This window comes from Falco rusticolus, chromosome Z, assembly GCF_015220075.1.
Source record: "Falco rusticolus isolate bFalRus1 chromosome Z, bFalRus1.pri, whole genome shotgun sequence".
NCBI lineage: Eukaryota > Metazoa > Chordata > Aves > Falconiformes > Falconidae > Falco > Falco rusticolus.
Window position 1 is genome coordinate 59,778,287 of NC_051210.1, and position 23,398 is coordinate 59,801,684.

A 23,398-nucleotide genomic window follows, 5' to 3' on the forward strand; every position below is an offset into this window, starting at 1 on the left:
TTCACTAGTGACTATGAGACTGCCTTAGAATAATTAGCTTCTGGTTTTAGCAGTTCTTATTTTCTACTTGTTTTTTAAAAGTTCTTGTAGATGTCCTAACAATAGAATCTGTGAGTATTTGAAGAAACCACTTAATTTTCTGCCCGAGTTTTCCTTCTCAGAGATTAGCTGTTCTGAGACTTTTAAAGAGTCACATTTGGAGCAAATTATGCTGTATTTCTGTAAATCTTTCCATGAAGAACATCTGTAATTTCCAACTATTTTCACAGTTTCCATGAACCTGGACCTAAGCTGCTGCCAGGAATGGCAGTCCTAGCATATTACAAAGGTTTTTGTCCATGTGAGAAAACTTTGACCAAGCTTTGAGAAGCTCTAACATCTTCACGCTGTGAAGCAGAAAATTGAAATCTGGCCATAAACGTCATGAGTATCAACAAAACCAAACCAAACCAAAAAAATTTTTGTTATTATTTTTAGTCTTCCTCCATTCCTCTGTCAGGTTAGTCCAATATGCAACAAGCTAAACTTTGAAAAAGAAATTATTTTTCACACACACTTGGGCATTTACCTACAAATCTCTAAAGATTTCTCCAAAGCCATTTTGCAGCTCAGGCTTAAAAGAGAAGATTACTTGGAGACTGGGACAAGCTTAATAAAAAGTTAGTCCAGCTTTTCACATTATGGGAAAACAGTCAGAAGTCCAAGTGGAAACCACGATTAAGGACCAGTGAGAAAAATGGCAGGCAAAGGAGTGGGAAACAGTGGATCAAGGATGAAACAGAGATCAGATAAAGACCCACAGCTAAACCCCAGTGAGCTTGAAAAAGGTAACAGGCAAGGAAACTCATTGAATTAAAAACTAGGCTGGGGAGAATCTAATCTGGAGGGTAGAATGGAGTCTTCACATTGGTAGGCAGTCTGAGTTCAGAAGCTGGAACTGGCAAATCAAAGATAGTATAGATCTGAGGAGTCAAAAGAGGAGAGGGTGAAATGGGGTGTCACAGAGGGAACAGAACTGTTCAGATCTGATGGGTGAAACTGGATGGGCAGTGTGCCCAGCAGGGCAGGTGTTTCCTCCAGATGCAGGTAAAGGACCCAGCATGTCATTCCTCTGTGTCAGAACACAGCAATGAAATCCACAGGCTCCATGTCCATTTCTCCCCTGACCACTCATGTCTGTGTAACGATGGTAAACTGTACATTGTACTAGTTATTCTAGTGACATCATTCTGCTGATGGCCCGTGTGGCACCAAAGGATGCCAGTGGGTGAGATTTGTCTTTTATGGTTCAGATTTTTTTTAGGACATTCAGAGATTGCACTGAAAGGTTGTATCGTTAGGCTCCCAAGGGTTAGAAATTCTACAACTAAGGGTACACAGGCAAACTGTGTAGTTTCCTTGTGTATATAGACACATTATGATAAAGTAAATAGATGACTGCAGATATTTTTTGCACAGGATTCCTACCTCATTCAACGAATAGGATGGATCTCCTTGGAAGATAGCTTACAGTGAAGGAACACCCACACACACACCCACACCCCCCCCACACACACCCCACCCCCACCAACTCGGCAAGAAGCCTTGTGTATTTCTTTACTTGGAATGTATGCATTTCCTAGTGGAACTTTGGGCTCAGAACAAAAGGCTTGTACTATAAAGGCTCTAAGAAGAGCCACAGAAGTAGGGTTTAAGTGATAGAGGAAGAGAAATGAAATGAAAGAGATGATGGGTTTATAGTAGCTGAATTCTGTTTAGGGCACTCTAACTCCTCTTTGCCGCAATACTTGCGTAGTTCTAGCTGAAAGACAACTTTAAAGTTGGCATGAGTGCTCTCCATCTTCTGGGAGACTCGAGATTTTGGGCATACTAGCAGTTAGGATTGCTAGTAGGATTTCTGTTTCAACAGACTGAAGGGTATATTAAGTGAGCATAACACATGCATACAAAGCAGCTGAATTAAAATTACACCAGCAACCTCATTCCTGTCATTTGCTAGCTCTGAATACTTGTCTTTACATTTGAATTCTGTTGGCATAGTTTGGCATAGTTTTTTCTACATCTCAGACATGTTATATTAAGGGGTTGAGGTTTTCTTTCTTCAAAATCAGTGAAATAGAGAAATCAGACTGGGATGTTACCTTTCTCCTCCATCGCTGTTCCCATTTTCTTCTGTGTTTTATTATTCCCTTTGTCTTTTCAGTGTACTTTTTACACTCTTGATCCTGCTCATCTAATGACCTTAACAAGCTCTGTAATAGCCCTGTGTCAGTGCCCACTGTCTTGCCCCACCAGCAGCCGGGGCACCGCCACCCTCACACTACTTTCAAACAGCCCAAAGAAAAATCCACTTCTCCTCCCCTCCTGATCAGGCCAAATACCTCATCCTGCCCTTTGAGCTACTGTGCTTCAACCTCTCTTGGTCAGACTCATAGCTCATGTGCTGAGTAGGGCAACTAACACAGCTTTCAGCAGTGTCCCACCCAACCTCCCCGTCCTTTGGCCATGGAGACTTCACAGTGTCCTGGTGTTAGAGCAGAACAGAATAGAGTAAAATAGAATATTTCAGCTGGAAGGGACCTGCAACGATCATCTAATCCAACTGTCCGACCACTTCAGGGCTGACCAAAAGGTAAAGCATGTTATTAAGGGCATTGTCTAAATACCTCTTAAACACTGACAGGCTTGGGGCATCTACCGCCACTCTAGAAAGCCCATTGCAATGTCTAACCACACTCTCAGTAAAGAATAGTTTACTCATGCCCAGCCTGAACCTCCCCGGCACAGCTCTGAACCATCCCCACAGGCCTTGTCAGTGGATCCCAGGGAGAAGAGCTCAGCACCTCCCTCCCCACTTACCCCCCTCAGGGAGCTGCAGGAGCCACGAGGTCGCCCCTCAGCCTCCTTTCTCCAAACCAGACAAATCTGGAGCCCTCAGCCGCTCCTCACAGGACATGCCTTCCCACCCTTTCACCAGCTTTGTTGCCCTCCTCTGGGCCCATTGAAGGACCTTCACATCCTTCTTAGACCGCGGGGCCCAGAACTGCACACAGTGCTCAAGGTGAGGCCACACCAGCACTGAATACAGCAGGTTGATGACTCTTCTGGCCGGCTGGTTAAGCTGTTTGATGCCCCCCAGGATGCCGTTTGCCCTCCTGGCTGCCAGGGCAGCCAAGCTGTCAGCCAGCAAGCCCAGACCCTGCTCTGCAGGGCTGCTTTCCAGCCACTGCTCTCCCAGTTTATACTTCTGCCTGGCATTATTCCACCTCAAGTACAGAATCTGGCATTGGAACTTGTTAAAGTTCATCCCATTAATCATTGCCCTGTGCTCCAGTCTAGCTACATCCCTCTGCAAGGCATCTTGTCCTTCAAGAGTCAACAGCACCTCCCAGTTTGGTATCATGAGCAAAGTTGCTAATGGTGCATCCAACTCCTGTATCCAGATCATTGGTAAGTGTATTGAACAGGTCCTAAACACTACTGCTGACCAGTTACCAGCCAGATACAGCCCCAAAGGCAGTGGCATGCCTTTTCCTGGGCCTGTATACAGACAGATATTTAGCCCTGTTTGTCCACTATCATCTCAGTCAGAAGTGCTCAAAATCAACGTAAAACAGCACGACAGCACAGGCTGAACCACCTTTACAAAATATTTACCTTCCAGCATAAAACCTCTTCAGGTGCTGTTTGACAATTTCAGCTGTGTAAATGTAGACACTCCATTACACATTAACTGACCAGTCTATGTAGTCTGAAAGGTAAAGCAGGCTGAAGTACCCTCAAAGATGCCACAGGGAAGCACCCCTTCCCTTCCCTCCCCTCCCCTCCCCAGCAGTTAGCCCTCCGGACAGCAGATTCACTTACTTCACAGGAACTATATAAACCTTAGGAAGCCTTCTTGTGTCCTATGTCTTTGCCTTTCAGGGAGCACCATGAAGGGCACAATTCACACTTTGAGAAATTAAAAGAAAAAAAAAATCCGAGTTGGAAGGCCAAACCTGATTTTCAGAACCAGCATATTAACTAAGCACATAATATATATCCTTGTTTCAGAAGGAAATCTAAAACTTTTGATACACACCCTGCAGTGACACTGTGCAGTGACCTCACAGTTAAACTGCTCCAGTTCTTGCGGTTCTACAGCTGAATAAACTGTTTTCCCAAACGAACTGACTGACTGCCCCCACCACCATGCACTCTCGGTGGCTTCGCTCAGTTGTTCCTCGGGCTGTGTCCCTTGGAACCGGCTGTGTCCCACAAGGAGCAGCCCCAGCCTCTCCTCACAGAGGCTAGCCCTGCAGCCCACCCCTGCCATGCTCTGTATTAAAAACTGTCGTGACAGGCCAAGCCAGAAAAGTCAGCCTTTTAAAAGAGGGGTGACAGCAAGGCTAAGCAGAGTCACTGCTGTCAGCAGATGACTAGTGCAAACCCGTGGCCTGCCTCAGCGTGGATGTGGGGTCCTCCTGAGGACCCTGCTTGGTAGAGGGCTCGGAGGGGCCCCACAGCCACCTGTCAGGAGGCAGTGAGATGGTCTCTTCCGCATTTAAAGCCTGTTTCCTGGCTCTCTAGGAAGTAGTTGCCAATGAAAACTGTAGATATAAAGATTTTAATTTACTGGAACACCATGCTGACCTGTTTTAATATTTATATATTCTACAAATATATTTACTATTACCCAAACAGTGCTGCCAAAAGTGCTACCAGCAGTTTGAGAAACAAAAACTCATGATGCTCATTTTAACATCTTTCTCACAGTACATCCTGTTACTTACACTATTTTGATCATAATCTTCCAAACTTTAATGAACAACTGGAAATTTTAGTTGCAAGTGTGCCCTCTTCTGAAACAGGTTGTCCCAGACCTTGTATGAATTGCTGTCATGGACAGAGGACTTTTTTGGAGTAACGCACCATCCTATTTGCTACTCCTTTCAATATACAATACTAGAGATGTTAGCTTGCTGCCAGGTCTATCAACTTGAGATTTCTATTGAGCCAATGGCTAACCAAGAGACAACAAAAATTCATATAAATCTGCCTCTTTAGCAGACAGATGCAGGAATTCTGAATTGGGCCAGAGAATTTTCAGGTTTGTAGCCTAACGCAAACTTTGCAGAGGCGGCAGGAAACTGGAGAAGGAGCAAGAGTTATGGCCTGTGAAGTACAAGATCAAATACTGGAGGGGAATGTACATTTGTAAAGCATTAATGCTATATTTTCATGCTTTGTGTAGGAGTGTACCATCATCCTGGTTAAACTTCCATGAAATACCATTTTCAATTTAGCTCCTGTAAATGGCCCATGTTTTCTAAGACTTTGCGCTTCTTGTGATGATACTCTGTAATGTGATGGCCACGGTGTGCAATTCTAACCCAGAAAAAGCACTTTGTAATACCTTGGCCTCTAAGTTAGCCATAATATTCTCTTCTAGATAACGCATCATACAGTCACCTTAATGTTAGAGTGCAAGATACAGTCATTCACAGCTAATGCCTGATTTCTGATGTTTGCTGAGTAGCCAGTGCAATTAATGTGTATTATAAATAGCATTCAAAATAATTAAATTTCACATAATAATAAAAGGACATCTATACAGAGTTGTATAAAGAGGAAGTAATTAAAACCATAGCATACTACCTACCTAAAGGTATATATTTAAGGTTTCCACGGCAACCTTAACTGCATTTCCTCCCTTGTATGATTTCAAAGGCTCAGCCTCAGTGGTACTTGAATATAGTATTTCACACTGAATACTTTCACCAATTGAAGTATTATTTTGAAACCTGACATTTCTAGGGTTCTTAATACCAACCCAGTTCACACAGCAACATTATAAATTATTCAAAAGAAACTGTCCTAATACATAGCTCACAACAAAGGTGGAACCTGCCCCAAAGTGGTGTCATGTATTATGGATATGTAGCCTTTTCATAGATAAGGTACTGCTGGCAGCTTCCTTTTGGAACCCTGTTTCATCTCCTCTGTGACACTGGCTGAAAAACTATCTGGCCTGGAAAATGCCATATTAAAACTGAAAGTAAGAAGGAAGACTTCTGCAAATATAAAATGGGAAAAATTAGTTTATTTGAATTACAACTCATTAAAGAACATACACCAAGTGCACCTGGAAAAATGCTGGTTGTGAGCAAAAGCAACACTGGATTACTGCTGCATTAGCTCCAGTTGTTCCAATTTTGAACCTCTAACTTTTGCTTAGACCTGTAACTGACTTCAGCAATTGTGTATAGTTACACAGATATGCGTCCACTTCTTGGCTGCTTGCATTTTAAAAATGAAAGTCACTTTTACAGCTTACTAGTAACATAAAGGCTAGCAACCTGAGAGAGGGACCTGGGTTTTTAGAGCCAAAGTAGATAGGTCCGACTCTTTATAGGCTGCTTTACTTAAATGCTAAGTAAAAACTACGTTATTTAGTTATTCCTATTGCAAGGCCTCATAGAAAAGCCCTGAAGAAAACACATTTACACATATTGTCAAGTTTAAGGTAATCTTTAAAGTTGTTAACAAAAATGTTCCGATACCTTGAGTAAAAACTCTTCAACACTAATACATTTTGTTTCAGAATTTTTACGGTACATGAAAATTTCCTCATTCTGCCAAATGCATTTGAAATTTGGCAAACTTTACTATAGCTTCTGTGTAAGGAGACTTGTATTTTCAAGAGTAACCTAATAAGGTGCGGTACAAACAACTCATCTGGAAAAGATACAGGGATCATTCATATGTAGACATGCTTTGAGATCATCACAAAAAACCCCTGTAAATATGTATTTGCTATAAATCAGCACAATAGATTTGTAAAATCCATATTTTAAAATTGTAAGTTGGAATTCATAGATACAACATACATGTTTTCATAGTTAATTAACATTTTCATATCAATGCCTATGATACACTACTACATTTCATAATGTACTGTATATACATATAGTATAATATATAAAGCATATAAATATATATAAAATATATACAATTAGCATATTGTACTTAATAAGTACATCAACTGATCTTTCACTTAAAAAGCACTACAGAAAGCCTGTAAAGGCGTACATGGACATCACTGAACCTGGCTGAATGCTGAACATCAGAACTAGAATGCTGCAAAGTGGGGAAAAAAAATACTGCATTTGTTTAATTAAGAAAATTAACAATTTTTCCTTCAGTATTTACTTGCTAAAGTTTTGAATCTTGCTTTTAATGTGGTGGATATTTACATGGTTACTTGCTAAACTTAAGCAATTGATTTGTGCATTTTTAAAATTGTTTCTTAATGTACATCTAATTATTAATATCTTGTATTGTTTTCCTGAGGAAAGCTACTTTTTGCCTGGTACATAAAATTTATTTTAGACCTAAGTCTCTGGTTTGGCTTCAATCCCAGTATATTCTGATTTCTAAACAAACTGCAAAACATATCATATGCGTATCATGATTAAAAAGCTGCAGTCTTCACTGTGGATCCTGCACCGTATTAAATCACTGCTATAGTTCCATTTATTGCATTGGAGTTACATTTCTTATTTTAATATACTTGCCAGGTTTGGTCTCAGTATAAAATAAGAAAATGGCCTACTTAAAATGAAACACTGTACTGATACAACTTTCATCATTCCAGATCTGGTCCTGGAGACTAACAAATGATCATATATTACAGCTGGGTTTGAAACTGAAAAATGTTTCAAGTAAGCTAAGTAATTTCTCAGTAGGGAAAGGATAAGTACATAAGTACATGTTTTTAAATGCTCTTAATCAGGTGCCACTTTTAAAAGCAGTAGTATCAAATGCTAGTAGTATCAAAGGCTGCTTGCTACAGTAAAGCACATTCTAAACATATACGTGTTTCAGTTCCCGTACGCTTTCTTTCGCTGGTGCCAAGAGACAGAGAAAAAAGCCTATAGGCTTTTTAAGTTTAGGCAAAAGTTCCACAGAGGAATAGGGTTTTTTTCCTGCATTTTTTCTCCTTGAACTGTTGAACCTGGAGCTGCTCTGACCAAACCTTCCAGCACTATTCACCTTCATACAGCAACAACACCTGGAGCATTTCATCTCTAGAAGTTTCAGAAAATTGCAAATAGCACCAAATAGGAACCTTAATGTCACGTAATTGTTTCCATTCTATGAGAGAGGCTGCAGCTGTTTTACCAGAGACCTCTTTGGTAATGACTTCTGGAAACCACTCTCTTTTCTATGAGAACTAAGTATTGTTTGCAGAGGCTGAATTCCGCCTCTGCTTCTATTACAGACCACAGAGACTCCTAGGAACTGTCCTCACCTTTAATGTCCCCAGGCCCTTAACTGCTGCGATGGAGAGACGGGACGCTGCTTGATGCAAGCAAACATCGATTTATTGTACACAATCACGAGTTTATATATGTTTTCAGAAGCTGCGCGCTAGGCATTACTTACTAGGCAATCCCCGATTGGCGGTTAACTACAAACAAAGGACACTTTAAGTAAGTGTTTACAGTCATCAGTTAACAGCAAGGTGTTACCTCTCCTTGGCACCATCCACCCCCCACTCCCCTATCCTCTCTCGGCATGACTCACCCTGTTAATTGTTACCTATTCACACTCCGAGTCCTCCCAGGGTTCCTGACCTATGAGCTCGAGCACACTCCCCTCAGCTAACTGATTGCCACCCATGGTCCTGATTTCCAGGCCCACTCCTGCACTTAACCACAAGTAAATCAAAACATGGCCCTTGTGATAAATTGCGAACTGTTTGTTCATCAAACTTTGGCAGAATAATGGAAATTTATGTGAAGTATGCAAGGTCAGCCACAAACATCCAGCTATGTAAACATGATATGCAGGAATGCTAAAGAGACTTTAGAAAGAGAAGGAGCTGGGGCCTGAAACTTGAGAAAGAGAGGGGTGGGGGACTCATGAAGACGAGGAGTCCGTGACGTGAGGAAGACAAGGTGCCTTCATCCCCACGACCACCAGGAGGAAGGCAGCAAACGACCCCCTTAGCAACAAGCCGCGCAGACACAGAATGCACCACTAAAAAAGACACATATACTGGAAGACAAAGGGTATAAAACCAGTGACTTTTGGGAAGTGAGTGCACGCCGTTGGTGGAGCAGGAGACTCCCCGGCCGCTCAGCGCTGTTTTGCTTACTTGTTGCTTGCTTTAATAATTATTTTTTTTTTTAATTTGGCCAGTCTCTGTCATTTAATTGGACAGGTAAACTATAACAGCCCTGACAGAAGTTTTTGAGGGCAGTTCAGCAACCAGACTGGCCCTAGGCAGGGCCTGGCCCTGGGCACTGCTTGTCCCCTAACCCTAGCACTGCCCATAGCTCACTTCCCGCAGCCCAGACCTCCCCGGGGCAGCCCCTTGCCAGTCCCTGCGCCCACCGGCTTCATCTTTCTCTGAACTCAGACCCTAGCCTTACCCCAAGCCACAGGCTGAGCCTTACCCTAGGACCACAAATAATAAAAACAATAATAAAAAAAAATTGCCAAAATAAAAAACTGTCAGGGGAAGTTACTTTCTGTCCAAAGATTACCTTTGTGGTTTCACTCCATATATGCCACTAGGGTTTGTCTCTCATAAACGTAATTCTAACCACAGCATAGGCTGATCCTTATACAAGGATCCCAAGCCACGGCCAAGGTGAAAAGTCCTGTGGGAAGGACTCACCTGGAGCCGAAACCCTCCGCTGCCAGTCCATTTGCAGCCCTACTTCATCCGGGCCCCTGCACTTTCTCTTCCATTAAGTCCACCAGGAGCAGCCAGAGCCGGACACCACGCGGCCCTGCCGGCGGGCTCTCCCTCAGGCCAGGAGCTCTTGGGGGAGCCAGCCTCAGCTCACCCAGTCCCTCTCAAAGACTGAAGCTTTAACAGCATGTGTGTACACAAACTCTTCGTTTCAGCTCCTAATTGACACCAAGAGCTCACTGATGGCAACTGTCCCTCCCCAGAGCAAGGAATCAAACCCTGATTTGGCTCTTACCTTCTCAACTCTCCATCTTTCAGGGCGCAAGCATCAGCCCATCCTTGACTTCAGATTCATCCTAGCACACTTACAATCTGTGGTGGCCAAAACCTAACTTATGTATTCAAATATTACCTTTTTCACACTTCAGAACAGTAGTTCAATTACAACTGGTCAGTAACTTTGAAGGCAAAATACCCGGGCTGTTATTCCCATCTTTTGGCCTCGGCCCGAACCGGCTGCGAGGAGCACTGTGAGCTGCCACCTCTGCCCTTGCTCCCGCGGCAGCACCGACCGGCCGCCAGGCCCTTGCCGGACAAACCCCCGGCGAACCACGGCAGCCGGGGCAGGGGGCTGCGCGGAGCTGTAACGGCGGACGCGGTGCAGCTACCGCCCCAGCGTAAGGCGCCGGGCTGGCACCTCCCGGGAACAGCTGCGCCCGAACGGAGGGGCCGCCGCCACCGCACGGCGCTGCCCGCGCCTCTCCGCACCCTTAGCACCTCACCGGGAAGCTACCCCAGCCGCCAGCCCGCCGGTGAGGTGGCAGCCCTATCCGGCGAGTAACGACCACCGGCCCCACGGCCCGCCGGGCCGCTAAGGGCGACGAGCCCCGCGGTGCGGCGGGGAAAAAGCGGTGCGAGAGGCGGGCGGAGCCGCCGTTTCCTGCCCGAGTCTCCTCATCCGGGTGAGAGGCCCTAGCCGGAAGGGCTTCCGGGTGTTGTGGGCCTCTGCTGCGGTGGCACGGGTGCGAGCCAGGGGCTTGGTCCGTGCTGCCTGCGGGCCCACGCCGCCTGTCCTCGCCCCCACCCTAAGTGAGTCTTGCTGTGCGGGGGTCCCCTTTTGCTACGGGGAGAGGTGCGGGGGGGTTGGGGCCCGAGGAACGGAGGGTGGCCCCGGCCGCCGCCTGCTAGGCCGCGGGGTGCTGAGGGCTGGCGGGGCGCCGCGGGAGCGGTTGTGCCGGGGCCTGTCTGCTGGGGCTTGGCTGCCGGGGCAGCCTGCCGGCGGGCACTGTGGGCTGCCCCCGAGGGTGCGCTCCTACCTGGAAAAAGTGCCCCATGGGACAAGCGCACCTGAGTTGTAGTGGTTGCAAAACTCCTTTTGGAGACCTAGGCAATTTCTACCAAGGTAGTCCCTGCTGAGAGTCATGGTAAATGCCTTTGCAGCTGCAGTGAGACAGCAGTGTTGCTACATGGTTTGGTTCTGGTTTGGGGAAGGTAACGCCTTCGTTGCTTTTCTTTCTGGTGCCTACAACTTCAAAGGCTAAAATGAACATGTTACTTTTGCAACTCGATCTTGAATTCTGACGCATGGTTCTGATCCTGATGAATTATATCCATAAACTGGTTATGTATGCTGTGTGTGATGCTGAGAGTGCCCAGGCTGCTCAGAGGTGAACGAGATGTGTGTATTATATTGCCTGTCCATGCTAGAAATGGAAAAGTTCAGATGCACGCAAATATCATTCAGATTAAGTGCATCAGGTGGGTTTCGTGCCATGCAATTTGCATTTATTTCTTCAGCAGAATTGAAAGTAAACATCCCCAAAGTAACTTTCATTAATAGGTAATATTACCCTGCCCCGCCCTCCCAAGAAAAAAAAAAGAAAGAAGCCTGTGAGGGCATTAATCTTGTCAACTTTTTTTTGGCACTAATACAGCAGTGGCTATGTAGGTAGTACTTGGACTTTGCTAGTGTGGGCTGTTGTCACAGGGAGTAAGGAATGAAGACAGACCAAATAAATTCCCTGGTATTTATTTGCCTGTGTTCCATGCTAATGCTGCATGCAGTGACAGTTGGAGCTGTCTGAGGAGGTTAAAACATGACAACAGTCCATAGTGCTAGGAGAGAGCACTTCAAAGGAGATATCATGGCTGTGGTAACAGTGAGACCTTACTACAGTAAAGTTAGGAATAACCAATTTTATTTCAGTGCATGAGAGAATGCCTATTAATATAACTGTTTATACAAATTTTTTTTTGTGTGTGTATATATATTTAGTTTGGTAATTGAGACAACCCAAAAGTGATACTTAAATTTTTATTCCAAATAGAGATTGCTGCGTGGTGATAGGATTTCCATGCCAAGGTGTGGGCCTATCAGCACTTTTTCCAATTGTATTACTGTAGTATTGGGTTGATAAAAGGATTTTTGTGTAATAGTTGGAGAAATACTGCCATTGTTCTTATGGCTTCTAAATGTTCCAGCAAAAAGTTGCTTGAAAAAACGTCATCTTCTTGTATTTGAATCCCTGTATTGCACTAATTGGATAACTATTGTTATGCAGAGTATTGAGATCAGTCATGTACAACTGTGTTTATCAGTGACACATCTTTGGTTGCAAAGCTCCTGCTTAAGACAATAAAAAACAAATGAAGAAACCTGAAAATAATGTCAGGTTTTCACTGCAGCAAAGAGATATGTCCAGCACTGATACCTTGTGTTTAAAATCTTCTGATACATTTTTTCCAGTGTAAAGTCTGAACTTTTGTTTTCAGCATATAAGTTGAGCTTAAGGTAAAATACTAATGATTTGCAAAGTGGTTGCAGTGCACAGTTCAGCCTGTTGCAGAGACAAAGGTTTTCTTTTTCATCCAACGTTTCTGCTAATGTGTAATGCATATAATGATACAAGACCAAATAGCAGTCAGTTGTGCCAGGATAAATTTCAAATTTAGGAGATGGTAAACCTACCTTTTTCTATCATGGATTCCATTCAGCAAGCACAAACATTAAAATTACACTATATATATGACATTTTTAAAGCATGATAGTTGACTTTCCAATTGTTGTCATTATTTGACTGCTTCTTTGCATATCATATCTTGAAAAAAATTAATTTTACTTATAGTTCATGATCAGCTGCATCTTCATGTTTTTATGATGTAGTCAAGTGTTTCTTCACACATATTGTGAACCTCATTGTGGAATGTTTGAAATAAGAAACATATTCCACTATAATATGTTACTTTTCCTTCAGATAAAAACTATGTCTTGTGTCGTGTAATTTTTCTAAAATTAAACTTAAAATGGAGGGGACCAAATAAAAATACACTTTTAAACATAAATAAAGGAAGTAATAGTTGTGAAACTGAGGAGAATATACTATTTTTATTTGGTGTCTTCTCCTGAAAAGAGATAAAACTAGCCCACAATCACAATTCTTTTAAGGAATTTCTGGAAATACGTTTTAGATTATTTGAATTTTTAACCAAGAGTTTAAAATGTAACTAGGATTTCTTGTTGCCTAATTTTGACTTCTTTTTTGTTTTTTAAATGTAGGTGAAAGGATACATGTTCACTTCAAGTACAAAGGAGGATGTTTCCAAAATCCCATGATTTGAGTCATCCACAGTTCCTTTCAAAATATCAACAGCAGAGTGATTTCTTCAATAAGCTTTGTCTAAGTATACCACCTTTTCTCTTTCAGCAGCAAGTTACTGATGCTCAGTTTAATTTTCAGAACACAGAGTAAGTACAGTAAGATTTGATAGTGGGGATTGGGTTGTAAAAGAGAGTTAACAGTTTCTTAAAAGAAATATTTCTGTTCATGGAGGATGTGTTTCACTGTTTTTAACATTAAACTGCGTTAAACTTTAAAAAAAAAATAGGAAGGGGTTGTGTAAAAACAGAGCTGTAACATTTCTGTTGGTGACCTGCAGTTTTAATGTTCTCCTGCATTGTGCATAATGAATGAGATGCCATTGCACTGACTAGAGGTGGTAATCCACAGTTCAGTTTTAAAGATCTTAATTTGTATTTGTTTACTGAGGATAACAGGGAGGACATGAGAAGGGGAAGAAACGTTTATTCTTGGGGCTAGATTTGAAGACACTGAAGTGTTCTTTAGGCTCTTTAAATTTAATAGTACCTAAAGCTAATTTGTTTACTGACCTCTTCTTACACATGTGCTATGAAGAATGACCATCTTCTGTTTCATTAATGAAAAATATATTACATACTGAGATACCTTTTCATTTTGAATAGAAAAGACAGATGTATTTCTTCTAAGAAAAAAATGTCAGGACTAGCTGAGTTTAATATTCACTTTAAGAAAAACCACTAAACCATAAAAAGCATCTTGGTTATCATATGAGTAACAGTTATGGACTGTGGTCTCTCCAGGGCTCTCTTCAGTGGGAATCTTCCAACTACTCCTCCTGTTACACTGCAGCCAATGACTTGCAGAAATAGCAGTCCAGGACATATGTCTGATGCCCCCATGTCATTCCGAGCAAGAAAGTAAGTTCTTTGTGTGTATGTGATTAATTCTGCTTTTAATGTACCTGTGGTGAAGCTTGTCTTAATACCAATTTCATGTGCAACTTGATTACGTTAGCAGTTCCAGTACTGAATAAAATGTTTTTTGATGAAACAGGCCATGTCATGGCTTTTTAAAGCATTCGTGTACCTGCTTTTGAGAACTGTAGTACTCATAAGTGACTTAGTATGTGTATTTTTTCTCTTCAAACAGTTGTAGCCTTACAGAACTGTGATTTACATGTTTTATTTTAATACTGTAATAGAATGATCAAATCATTTAGGTTGGAAAAGACCTTTAAGATCATCAAGTCCAACTGTTAACCCAGGACTGCCAAGTCCATCACTAAACCATGCCACTAAGTACCACATCTACATGTTTTTTAAATATCTCCAGGGATGCTGGTTCCACCACCTCCCTGGGCAGCCTGTTCCAATGCTTCAGCACCCTTGCAGTGAAGAATTTTTTCCTAATACCCAAACTAAACCTCCCCAGTGTAACTTGAGGCTGTTTTCTCTCATCCTGTCACTTGTTGTCTGGGAGAAGAGACCCACCCCCATCTGCCTCCAGCCTCTTCTCGAGAGAGGCAGCTGTAGAGAGCAGTAAGGTCCCCCCTGAGCCTCCTCCTCACCAGACTAAACCACCCCAGTTCCCTCAGCCGCTTCTTATAAGACTTGTTTTCTAGACCCTTCCCCAGCCCCGTTGCCCTTCTCTGGACACGCTGCAGCACCTCTACGTCCCTCTTGAAGTGAGGGGCCCAAACCTGAACACAGTATTTGTGTTCAGTTTCATTCATAGGTCATAGGCTGTGTGTGCTTGCCTGCAAAAGGGTTTGTGTCAATATAATTGAGTGTTCTTTTCCTGTTAGTTTGTCAAGAGTAAGACTGTACCCTCACTCTTTTATGGAAATTGTAATGTTTTTCTGGTGACACACTAGACATTTCTCCTGATTTTCTTAATTACGTGATCCTTTATTTTTCAAACACAAAGTGCTAAATTCAGGCATACGTAAGTTCTTTGAATTTTATTCAAACATAGTTTTTCTACTTTTCAAAAAACCTAAACTTACTTGAATTTACATAACTTCCTTTGTTACTTTAGTTACAACAGAAGGAGGAATTTCAGATGAATGTGTGGTTTTATTTTCTTTTAGCATTCTAGAAAAAGTCACTTCTTAGCAGTTCAAAAATAGTAGTTGATATGTGTTTGTAATAATTCTGTGAATTGGCTGATGGGGAGGAAGCTTTATGTAATCTGTCTTCAAAACTATTTCCTGTATGCTGTTTCTCTTCCAGATTTAACAGATCATAAAATACATAGAATTAAGTATATGGTGTTAAGCTTTAATTGAGCTTATAACTGTCACATGAACTAAAGTTCCTGGTTCCGTGCTACATGCATGTTTTCCCCTTGACCAGTCTGGTTTATGGAAAGCTATGCTATGTTAGGAAGTTTGCAGTCAACTAGTTGATCCTTAGATCTTGAGTTGACTCTTCTTAAGGTATATTTGCTGAACATAATTTTATGCAAGTTCTCAGTCAAAATACGCTGAAACAGCGTTGTGCTTTGATTTAATGTTACGTTATGAGTTCCTTTAAGATTGCAGGAAGGTAATGTTATTAGAACCTCTTTCAGACTGGAAAACTGAAACGATGGCTTGAGGTCTCTTCAGTTAAATTTTTGTTATTAGTAATACTGTCTGTTCAGGTCCCCAAACTACTTTGATTCCAGCTTTTCTGACTACAAGAAATTACTATGGTTTTACTAATATTTCATTTGTTGACACACATGAACATTTGATTACATGCTCTTTAATTAGAAGAATGTATGATTACCCCCATACTGGTTAACTTTATGCAATACTTGACCTATAAACAAAGCATGAATATTCTTTACTGTGGATGGGCCACAGTATTCGGCCACTGATCAGCTTTTCAGCTTTTTCTTAATGAATAGTTAAGACGCCAAAGTGTAATACCAGTGTATCTCTTCAAATATATTTGAGTTCCTGTGACAAACAACGTAATGAAGATATACAGACCAGTGTTTGAAACTGAGACTTCAGGTTTATGACGCGTCTAGCTTAATATCATTGTTAGTTCTATTTGCCAAATGTAGTGTTTCTTTCTTGCCTAGATTACATGGTTTACTGTCTGTATAATCTAAGACACTGGCAAATGCTACATTGAATTGCTATTGTGATATTTCTTTTTCTCTCCTCCCAACTGCTGAATTCATTAATCACTGGGTATTCAGAACTCCACAAAACTTCTCACTGCACTTACGTGAATTTAAAAGAAAAGTACCTTTACATAGTCTGTGTATCTTTTTTTTTTTTAAAAAAAAAAAAGTATGTTGTCCCTGAACTACTGTGATAACTTTTCAAGGTGTCCTTGCTTAGCTGAACTTGCCATTTAGGTTTAAACCGGTTAGTACAGACACTCTTGTAAAGTAGTTGCATCAATTCACTTCACGGGTAGCTGCACTTTTACAGTTGTACATTCTCTTTTCCCATTCCAGGTTTATTTCACCTAATATCTAGGATGGACACCTTTTGTTCAGTAGAATACTTGCTTTTAGTGAAATAGTCACATAATTAAGCATTGATATTTGTACTTTATAGCAACTTTCTTCTGATCGTAGACTGGAGCTTGCAAACTAGAGGGATTTCTTTCTTTCTCTCTCTCTCTCTCTCTCTCTAGGAGACTAAGTGTAGAAAGTGCTCCGCATGATGCCAAACGGCAGCGGTTTCATTCACAACGTCCTCAAACAACTGTAGTTAACCAAGCAGTGCCTTTACCAGGGGGATGTAGATACTTCTTTCCAGGATCAATTCCATCTCCACTGTTCAATACACGTAACGTACAAGATTTAGGTGGATGTGCCAGTCTATTGCAAGATACTATATTTCCAGATCTTACAGAAACCACGCTCCCTGCGGCCAAAGATAAGGTAATATCTTTCTATGCCTGTGCTTTACATCTGTCTTCTGAGTAGGCAGCATGCAAGTGGTTCTGTGGGAGACCACAAAAATTTCTGCAAGGTTCTTAAATATGTCATAGCATCTCTATTGCTGAGCTGTCATTAGAAGGTTACATTTCAATAAATGTAGCTGCCACTGTGGTCCTTTATAGTCTCCTTGTGTGTGTTTGGGTTTGGAGCATTTCTGGGGAGTAGGGGTGGTGTTTGCTTATGTTGTTTGGTTTCCATACTAATGTCAGGAAAATTGCCTGCTCCAGGAAGCAGAAATTGGAGGGATGGTGCATTTGTCACATGTCTGGGGGTAGGGAGAGTCTTGATGAAAGAAAACCCGCCCTAGTAATGGCAGAGAAGCCCATTCTGAAAAAATAGTGTTGGACCTGTAAAGACATTCTCTGCCTGTCTCCAGAAAAAGATAAAAAGTTACTGTCCTAGCTGTTCTACACACAGAAGAGGATGCCTTTTTTAGGTGGGCAGTGCAGTTGGAACTCAGGTTTTTTTCTTTTTTTAGTTAGATGAAAAGCATGTGGCTAATCAGTCCTCATACTTGATCTGCACCAGTGTGAAAGGGTTTTTTAGTATCAATATGCCTGTTGATTATAGCATATAACAGTGTTGTGAAAGAGAAGCAGTTAGTGCCTCCTTCCACCAAAGGTCTGACTACTTCTTTAATAGTTTCTGTGGGATAAAAAAGCTAACAAATAAGTTTTAATATTTATTTTTCTCCCTATTATTGGTAGGCAAACTGTTGATGTTAAAGTCAGCAGAAGATATCTCTGGTCTTTCCCTGCTTATTCCCTGAAAGGCTGCAGATACTGATGAGGCAAAAATTATTTCCTGTGGATAGATACTTTACAACAGATAGAACAATTTAAATATAAAAACCTTGCAGAAATTTCTTCTAGGGAGTTGTTCAATATGAATTCAAGTGCACTAAAACCCTAGACAATGGAATAGGTCATAAAAAATTATGCTGGGTATTTTTTTTTTTAATGCAGTCTTCTGTGTTTCATGTAATTGCATCTCTGGCAGGAATGAATGTTCACTTTTCTCTGTCTTTGCTTTTTGAATGTGTGTGTCAAGTTAAGTCAGCAGGTTTTGGACTTGTTTCAAGTGTATCAGCAAAAGAACTGTGATTTGAACAGAAAAGAGCTCTGCAGAATAGAACTCCAGAGAGAAATTCAGCACATTTTTCCACGTATGTTTTGCATTTGATTACTTAATATCAGTTTCAATGTTTTTCAGGTTTGCGGTTCTTCCTTCCTTTTAAACCATGATATGTCACATGAATTTTTATTCTGTGATTCTTCTGTTACAGGGAGCAGACTCTTTTTGGTTGGGTCCTCACTGAACGGGTTTGGCACTCGTAGCAGTGATGGTGACTTGTGTCTGGTCATTAAAGAAGAACCAGTAAGTAATGAACATACATAGTTGAAACAAAGTCTGTTTTTATAAAGTACGGGCTTTTATAAATCTAGATTCTAAACAGAGAAACTAATTGTCAAATTCTTTTGATAACGTATTTTTGCACTCGTAATAGCTATGAACTATGTGGCCAGTAACGTCACAAATATGAATTTAACCCAATGAAACATTAAAAAAATAAGTGTTACCTGCACTCCATAAGTGAAAAATGCCCAGCAAAACAGAGAAGCAAATTCCCTAGAATCATCAAGAAAATTATTTAGAAAACTCTTAACTCATTTTAGATGCAGGAACAACTTTTAATAAGTACAATTATTTTTTTTACTTAATGATTTAACTTTTTAGCAACTAATTTTTGTGAGCAGGAATAAGAAGGAATTTGATCTGCAAAATATCTTTATTTTTGGTAAAAGAAAATACTTGAGTAGAACTTAAGTTGAGAGAAAAGATGTAATAAAAAGATCTAAATAGAGCATAATTTTGAAAGAATTGAAACATCATCGAAAAGGAAGAAAAGGACATTTTTGTGTAGGTGGGACTAGGTTCTTATCAAGTTCTATGATTTTTGAATGTCTGATAGTTACTTTTTATATTGAATATGAATTGTTCTGTCTGACATTTGCCGCACTAAATGTGTATGTAGGCAGTGGAATTTGTTAGTATACAAGTTCATGTTTTATTCTGAGAATTAGTTTTATTTGAAAAGTAAAGCATGCTTACTGGAAATATCTAAATGAGATATACCAACCTGTTTCTTTAATTTTAATACCATATTTCAGGTAAATCAGAAGACTGAAGCAAGGCAAATACTCAACTTAGTCAAAAACCTCTTCAGTACTAAACTTTGTAAGTTTCCGGCTGCAGTGAGGTGGTAAGATTATGGGCAGTTCTGGTAGAAGTATTGATGCAAAACTGTAACTGCATCTTGACTAGCTTCTAATACAGTTTGTTTGGAGAAAAATGATAATATTTGGTAATATTACTTGGTGCTGGTGGATAGTTATTAGAAAAGCATAAAGGTTGCCTTGTAAAATAGGGGACTTGAAGAACAGGTAGCATCTAAAATGACTTTTGAATCGTGGACCACAATTTGAGCAGCGGGTGTGAAAGTAGATTTCTGTTTGGGAAACCTGTTACTGAATTCTTACTACTTTACTAGATTGCAGTGCCTTCCTGGGGACAATACTTTTGTAAAATAAGGTGTTACTCACAGTACACAGTGTAGAAATGTTTTGGGTTTTTTTGGGGGGTGTGTGGGGAGGGGCTTGGTACCAGTGAAATAATTGGGTGCCTAGTCAAAAAATTATTAACATGTCGACAGTACCAAGACATACAGGAGAAACATGTCAATTCATAGTTCTTACAAGTTGTTTTTCAGAATCCCTTCAGATGAAGAATTCACATGGGCAGTTCTTGACTTAAACGTGAAAGCCTCCTACTTCAAAGAGGCTTTTGTACCATCCTTTGAATTATAAAAAAACCTTGTCATTTATTGATACCAGTGACTGTGTCCCCCTGCTTCTCAGATTTCTCATCATAATCTTTGATGCCATTCCTTATATTGCTACTCTGAACAATCCTGCAATGGTAAAAGGAACAAACCATGAATTTAAATGCAGACTTTAAAATTTCTTCCCTGGCAGGTGTGCATACCCAGATTTCAACAGCTCACTTGGAGAGACTTAATAGATCCATCACAGAATAAGCATCTGATATTTAATGGCTTATTACTGTTGCACATTGGTGTTTTCGTAAGGAGTCCAGAACTTAGTCTGGGTTTGCCAAGGATGCAAGTCATTCTAGTGCTTCCTGAGAAGCACAGTGATAGACCAGGTGTGTTTTCAGGGGTCAGAAAGGGAGCACCTGAATAAACCTTTTTCAAGAGGTTGTGTTCTATGACAGAGCTTTAGATAAAATCAATGTCTAAACATCAAACATCAAAAAAAAATGTTTGTTTGCCAGACAATATGAGTATCAGCTAATAATGGTCATGTGCAAGTGATCCCTGAAAGTTTTTTGGGCCGTTGTGCATTTTTGATGCTTTGCTAATTCTCTGTATCTTGCAAGTGCCTTTGGTCAGCTTCATTTAATTAAAAATGTTCTTTGGAAGGTGAGGCAGGACAAAACACTGCTGATACTACTGCTCTTGTCATACTGTCTCCATTATGGTATAGACCCCTTTGATCATCTCTTCATGACCTTAGTGATGCTAACATCATGAAGCATGAATTCCTGTACCTAGCCATCTGTCCTTGTGTTTTTGTATAGATGTTCTGTGGATAGAACAGATAAACAAAAGTTCTTTGAAAATGTTCATGACTGAAAATGAAAAGACTTTGCTATATGGATCCTTCCATTTGGGTTTAGTTTATTTACAAACTGTAGCTCAACTATGCTAAGGTTCAGTAATTCTGAAACAAGGGCTGTTGCCCAGTTATTTTAATTAAAGCTCACGTAAGTAAATACAGTTGCTGTCATCCATAATTTCAAAACAGCCTGTGGGTTGTTTTTGGTTGGGGACAGGGAGGGAGTTCCAGCAGGCTAGATTTCAGAAGCTAAGTCCTTCATACACTTTTTCTTCACCTCTGGAGAAGTCTTAGCAGTATGCATTTAAGTGGTGTCCTGTTGGTGCTCCTGTGTGTTTGTGGATTCAGGTTTATGTGCTTAGAAATGGCTGTTCGTTGTCAGCTCTAGATTGGCTACGAAGTTCTTTTTTAACAGAACTTGCACATAACTTAATGCAGTTTTTTAAGTTAATTCCTACCTTCTACTGTTTTCAGAAGTGAACTGCCACTTAATCATCAAGCGTGGGATCTACAAGTACATACATGTAAAGAAAAAGCCTACAGAAACTGTAATTCTTTTGAGATGTTACTTCAGCTTGAACCAGAGTTCTAGATTTACAACTTTTAAAAGGTTAGCAGTACATGTATGCTGCTGCTGTGCACAAGCAACTGTAAGATTTGTCTGTACCAAATTTCTTTATTAGTTGCAACTTAATTCCAACAGTATTCTGAATTTTACTGCATGGGCTTTTTAGCCACTTAAAAGGTATAAAGCTTCTTCTGATCATTATTTTTAAGTTTTTGCTGTCCCATTAATATGTATGATGCTATCCTGTACTCTTAAGGTAATCACAGAATGGTCAGGGTTGGAAAGGACCACTGGAGATCATCTAGTCCAACCCACTGCTAAAGCAGGTTCTTCTAGAGCAAGTTGCACAGACTTGCATCCAGGCAGATTTTGAATGTCTCCAGAGAAGGATACTCTGCAACCTCTCTGGGCAGCCTGTTACAGTGCTCTGTCACCCTCAAAGTAAAGAAGTTCTTCCTTATATTGAGACGGAACTTCCTCTATTGCAGTTCGTACCCGTTACCCCTTGTCCTGTTGCTGGGCGCTACTGAAAAGAGCCTGGCCCCAGCCTTTTGACACTCACCTTTAAGATATTTGTAGACAGTGGTAAGATCTGCTCTCAGTCTTCTCCAGGCTAAGCAGGCCCAGCTCCCTCAGCCTTTCCTTACAAGTGAGATGCTCCATCCCCATCACCATCTTTGTGGCCCTCGCTGGACCCTCTCCAGTAGTTGTTCCCTGTCTCTCTTGAACTGGGAAGCTCACCACTGGCTCTAGCACTCCAGATGCAGCCTCACCAGAGCAGAGCAGAGGGGGAGGATCACCTCCCCGGACCTGCTGGCCATGCTCCTCCTGATCCCCCCAGGATCCCACTGGCCACCTTGGCCACCAGGGCACACTGCTGGCTCATGGGCACCTTGCTGTGCTCCAGCACTCCCAGGCCCTTCTCCGCAGAGCTGCCTTCCAGCAGGTCAGCCCCAGCCTGTGCTGGTGCGTGGGGTTGTCCCTCCCCAGGTGCAGGACCCTACACTTGCCTCTGCTGAACTTCATCAGGTTCCTCTCTGCCCAACTCTCCAGCCTGTCCAGGTCTCACTGAACGGCAGTGCAGCCTGCTGGGGTATCAGCCCCTGCTCCCAGCTCTGTATCATCAGCAAGTTGCTGAGGGGACACTGTCCCTTCATCTGTGTCATTTATGAGTAAGTTGACCAGGACTGGTCCCAGTACTGACCCAGGGGCACACCGCTGGCTACAGGCCTCCGGCCAGACTGTGCTGCTGATCACAACCCCCTGAGCTCTGCCATCCATCCAGTTCTCAATCCACTTCACTGCCTGCTCATCTAACTTACTGAGCTTACCCATGAGGATGTTATGGGAGACAGTGTAAAAAGCTGTGCTGAGGTCAAGGTAGACAACACCCACTGCCCTTGCCTACCCAGCCCAGTCATTCCATCATAGAAGGCTATTAGGTTGGACAGGCACAGTTTCCTTTTGGTGAACCCACACTGACTGTTCCTGATGACCTTCTTTTCCTACACGTGCTTTGAGATGGCCTCCAGCGTGAGCTGTTCTCATCACCTTTCGAGGGATGGGGGTGAGGCTGACTGACCTGTAGTTTCCTGGGTCCTCCATCTCGCCCTTCTTGAAGACAGGAGCGACACTGGCTTTCCCCCAGCCCTTAGGTACCTCTCCTGTCCTCCATGACCTTTCAAAGATGATGGAGAGGGGCTTGGCATTAACATCTGCCAGCTCCCTTAGTGCTCAGGGGTGCATCCCATGGGGGCCCATGGATCTGTGGGTGTCAGGTTTGCTTAAGTGATCTCTGACATAGTCCTTTGACCAAGGGGAAGTCTTTCTTTCTCCGACTCCTTCTCCTGCCTCCAGGGTCTGGGATTCCTGAGGGCCGGCCTTGGCAGTGAAGACTGAA

General features: G+C 41.8%; 1 protein-coding gene across 5 annotated transcripts in view; it reads left to right on the plus strand.

The window, feature by feature from the left end:
- The first annotated feature begins 10,641 nt into the window (after positions 1-10,641).
- The window catches only part of TENT2 (terminal nucleotidyltransferase 2), a 48,055-nt gene continuing 35,298 nt past the window's right edge, over positions 10,642-23,398 (plus strand). For 2 of the 5 annotated variants that reach the window (XR_005101876.1, XM_037373279.1), the window contains exons 1-7: positions 10,642-10,774; positions 13,242-13,430; positions 14,085-14,201; positions 16,923-17,172; positions 18,283-18,397; positions 18,518-18,609; positions 19,404-19,470. Coding sequence is in view for 4 of the 5 variants with exons in the window: in XM_037373279.1 (XP_037229176.1) it covers positions 13,279-13,430; positions 14,085-14,201; positions 16,923-17,172; positions 18,283-18,397; positions 18,518-18,609; positions 19,404-19,470 (793 nt within the window). In the remaining variant the exon portion in view is untranslated. Of the gene's footprint in view, positions 10,818-11,221; positions 11,444-13,241; positions 13,431-14,084; positions 14,202-16,922; positions 17,173-18,282; positions 18,398-18,517; positions 18,610-19,403; positions 19,471-23,398 lie in introns of all 5 variants that reach the window. The other 3 variants (XM_037373280.1, XM_037373281.1, XM_037373282.1) reach the window with 3 other exon arrangements.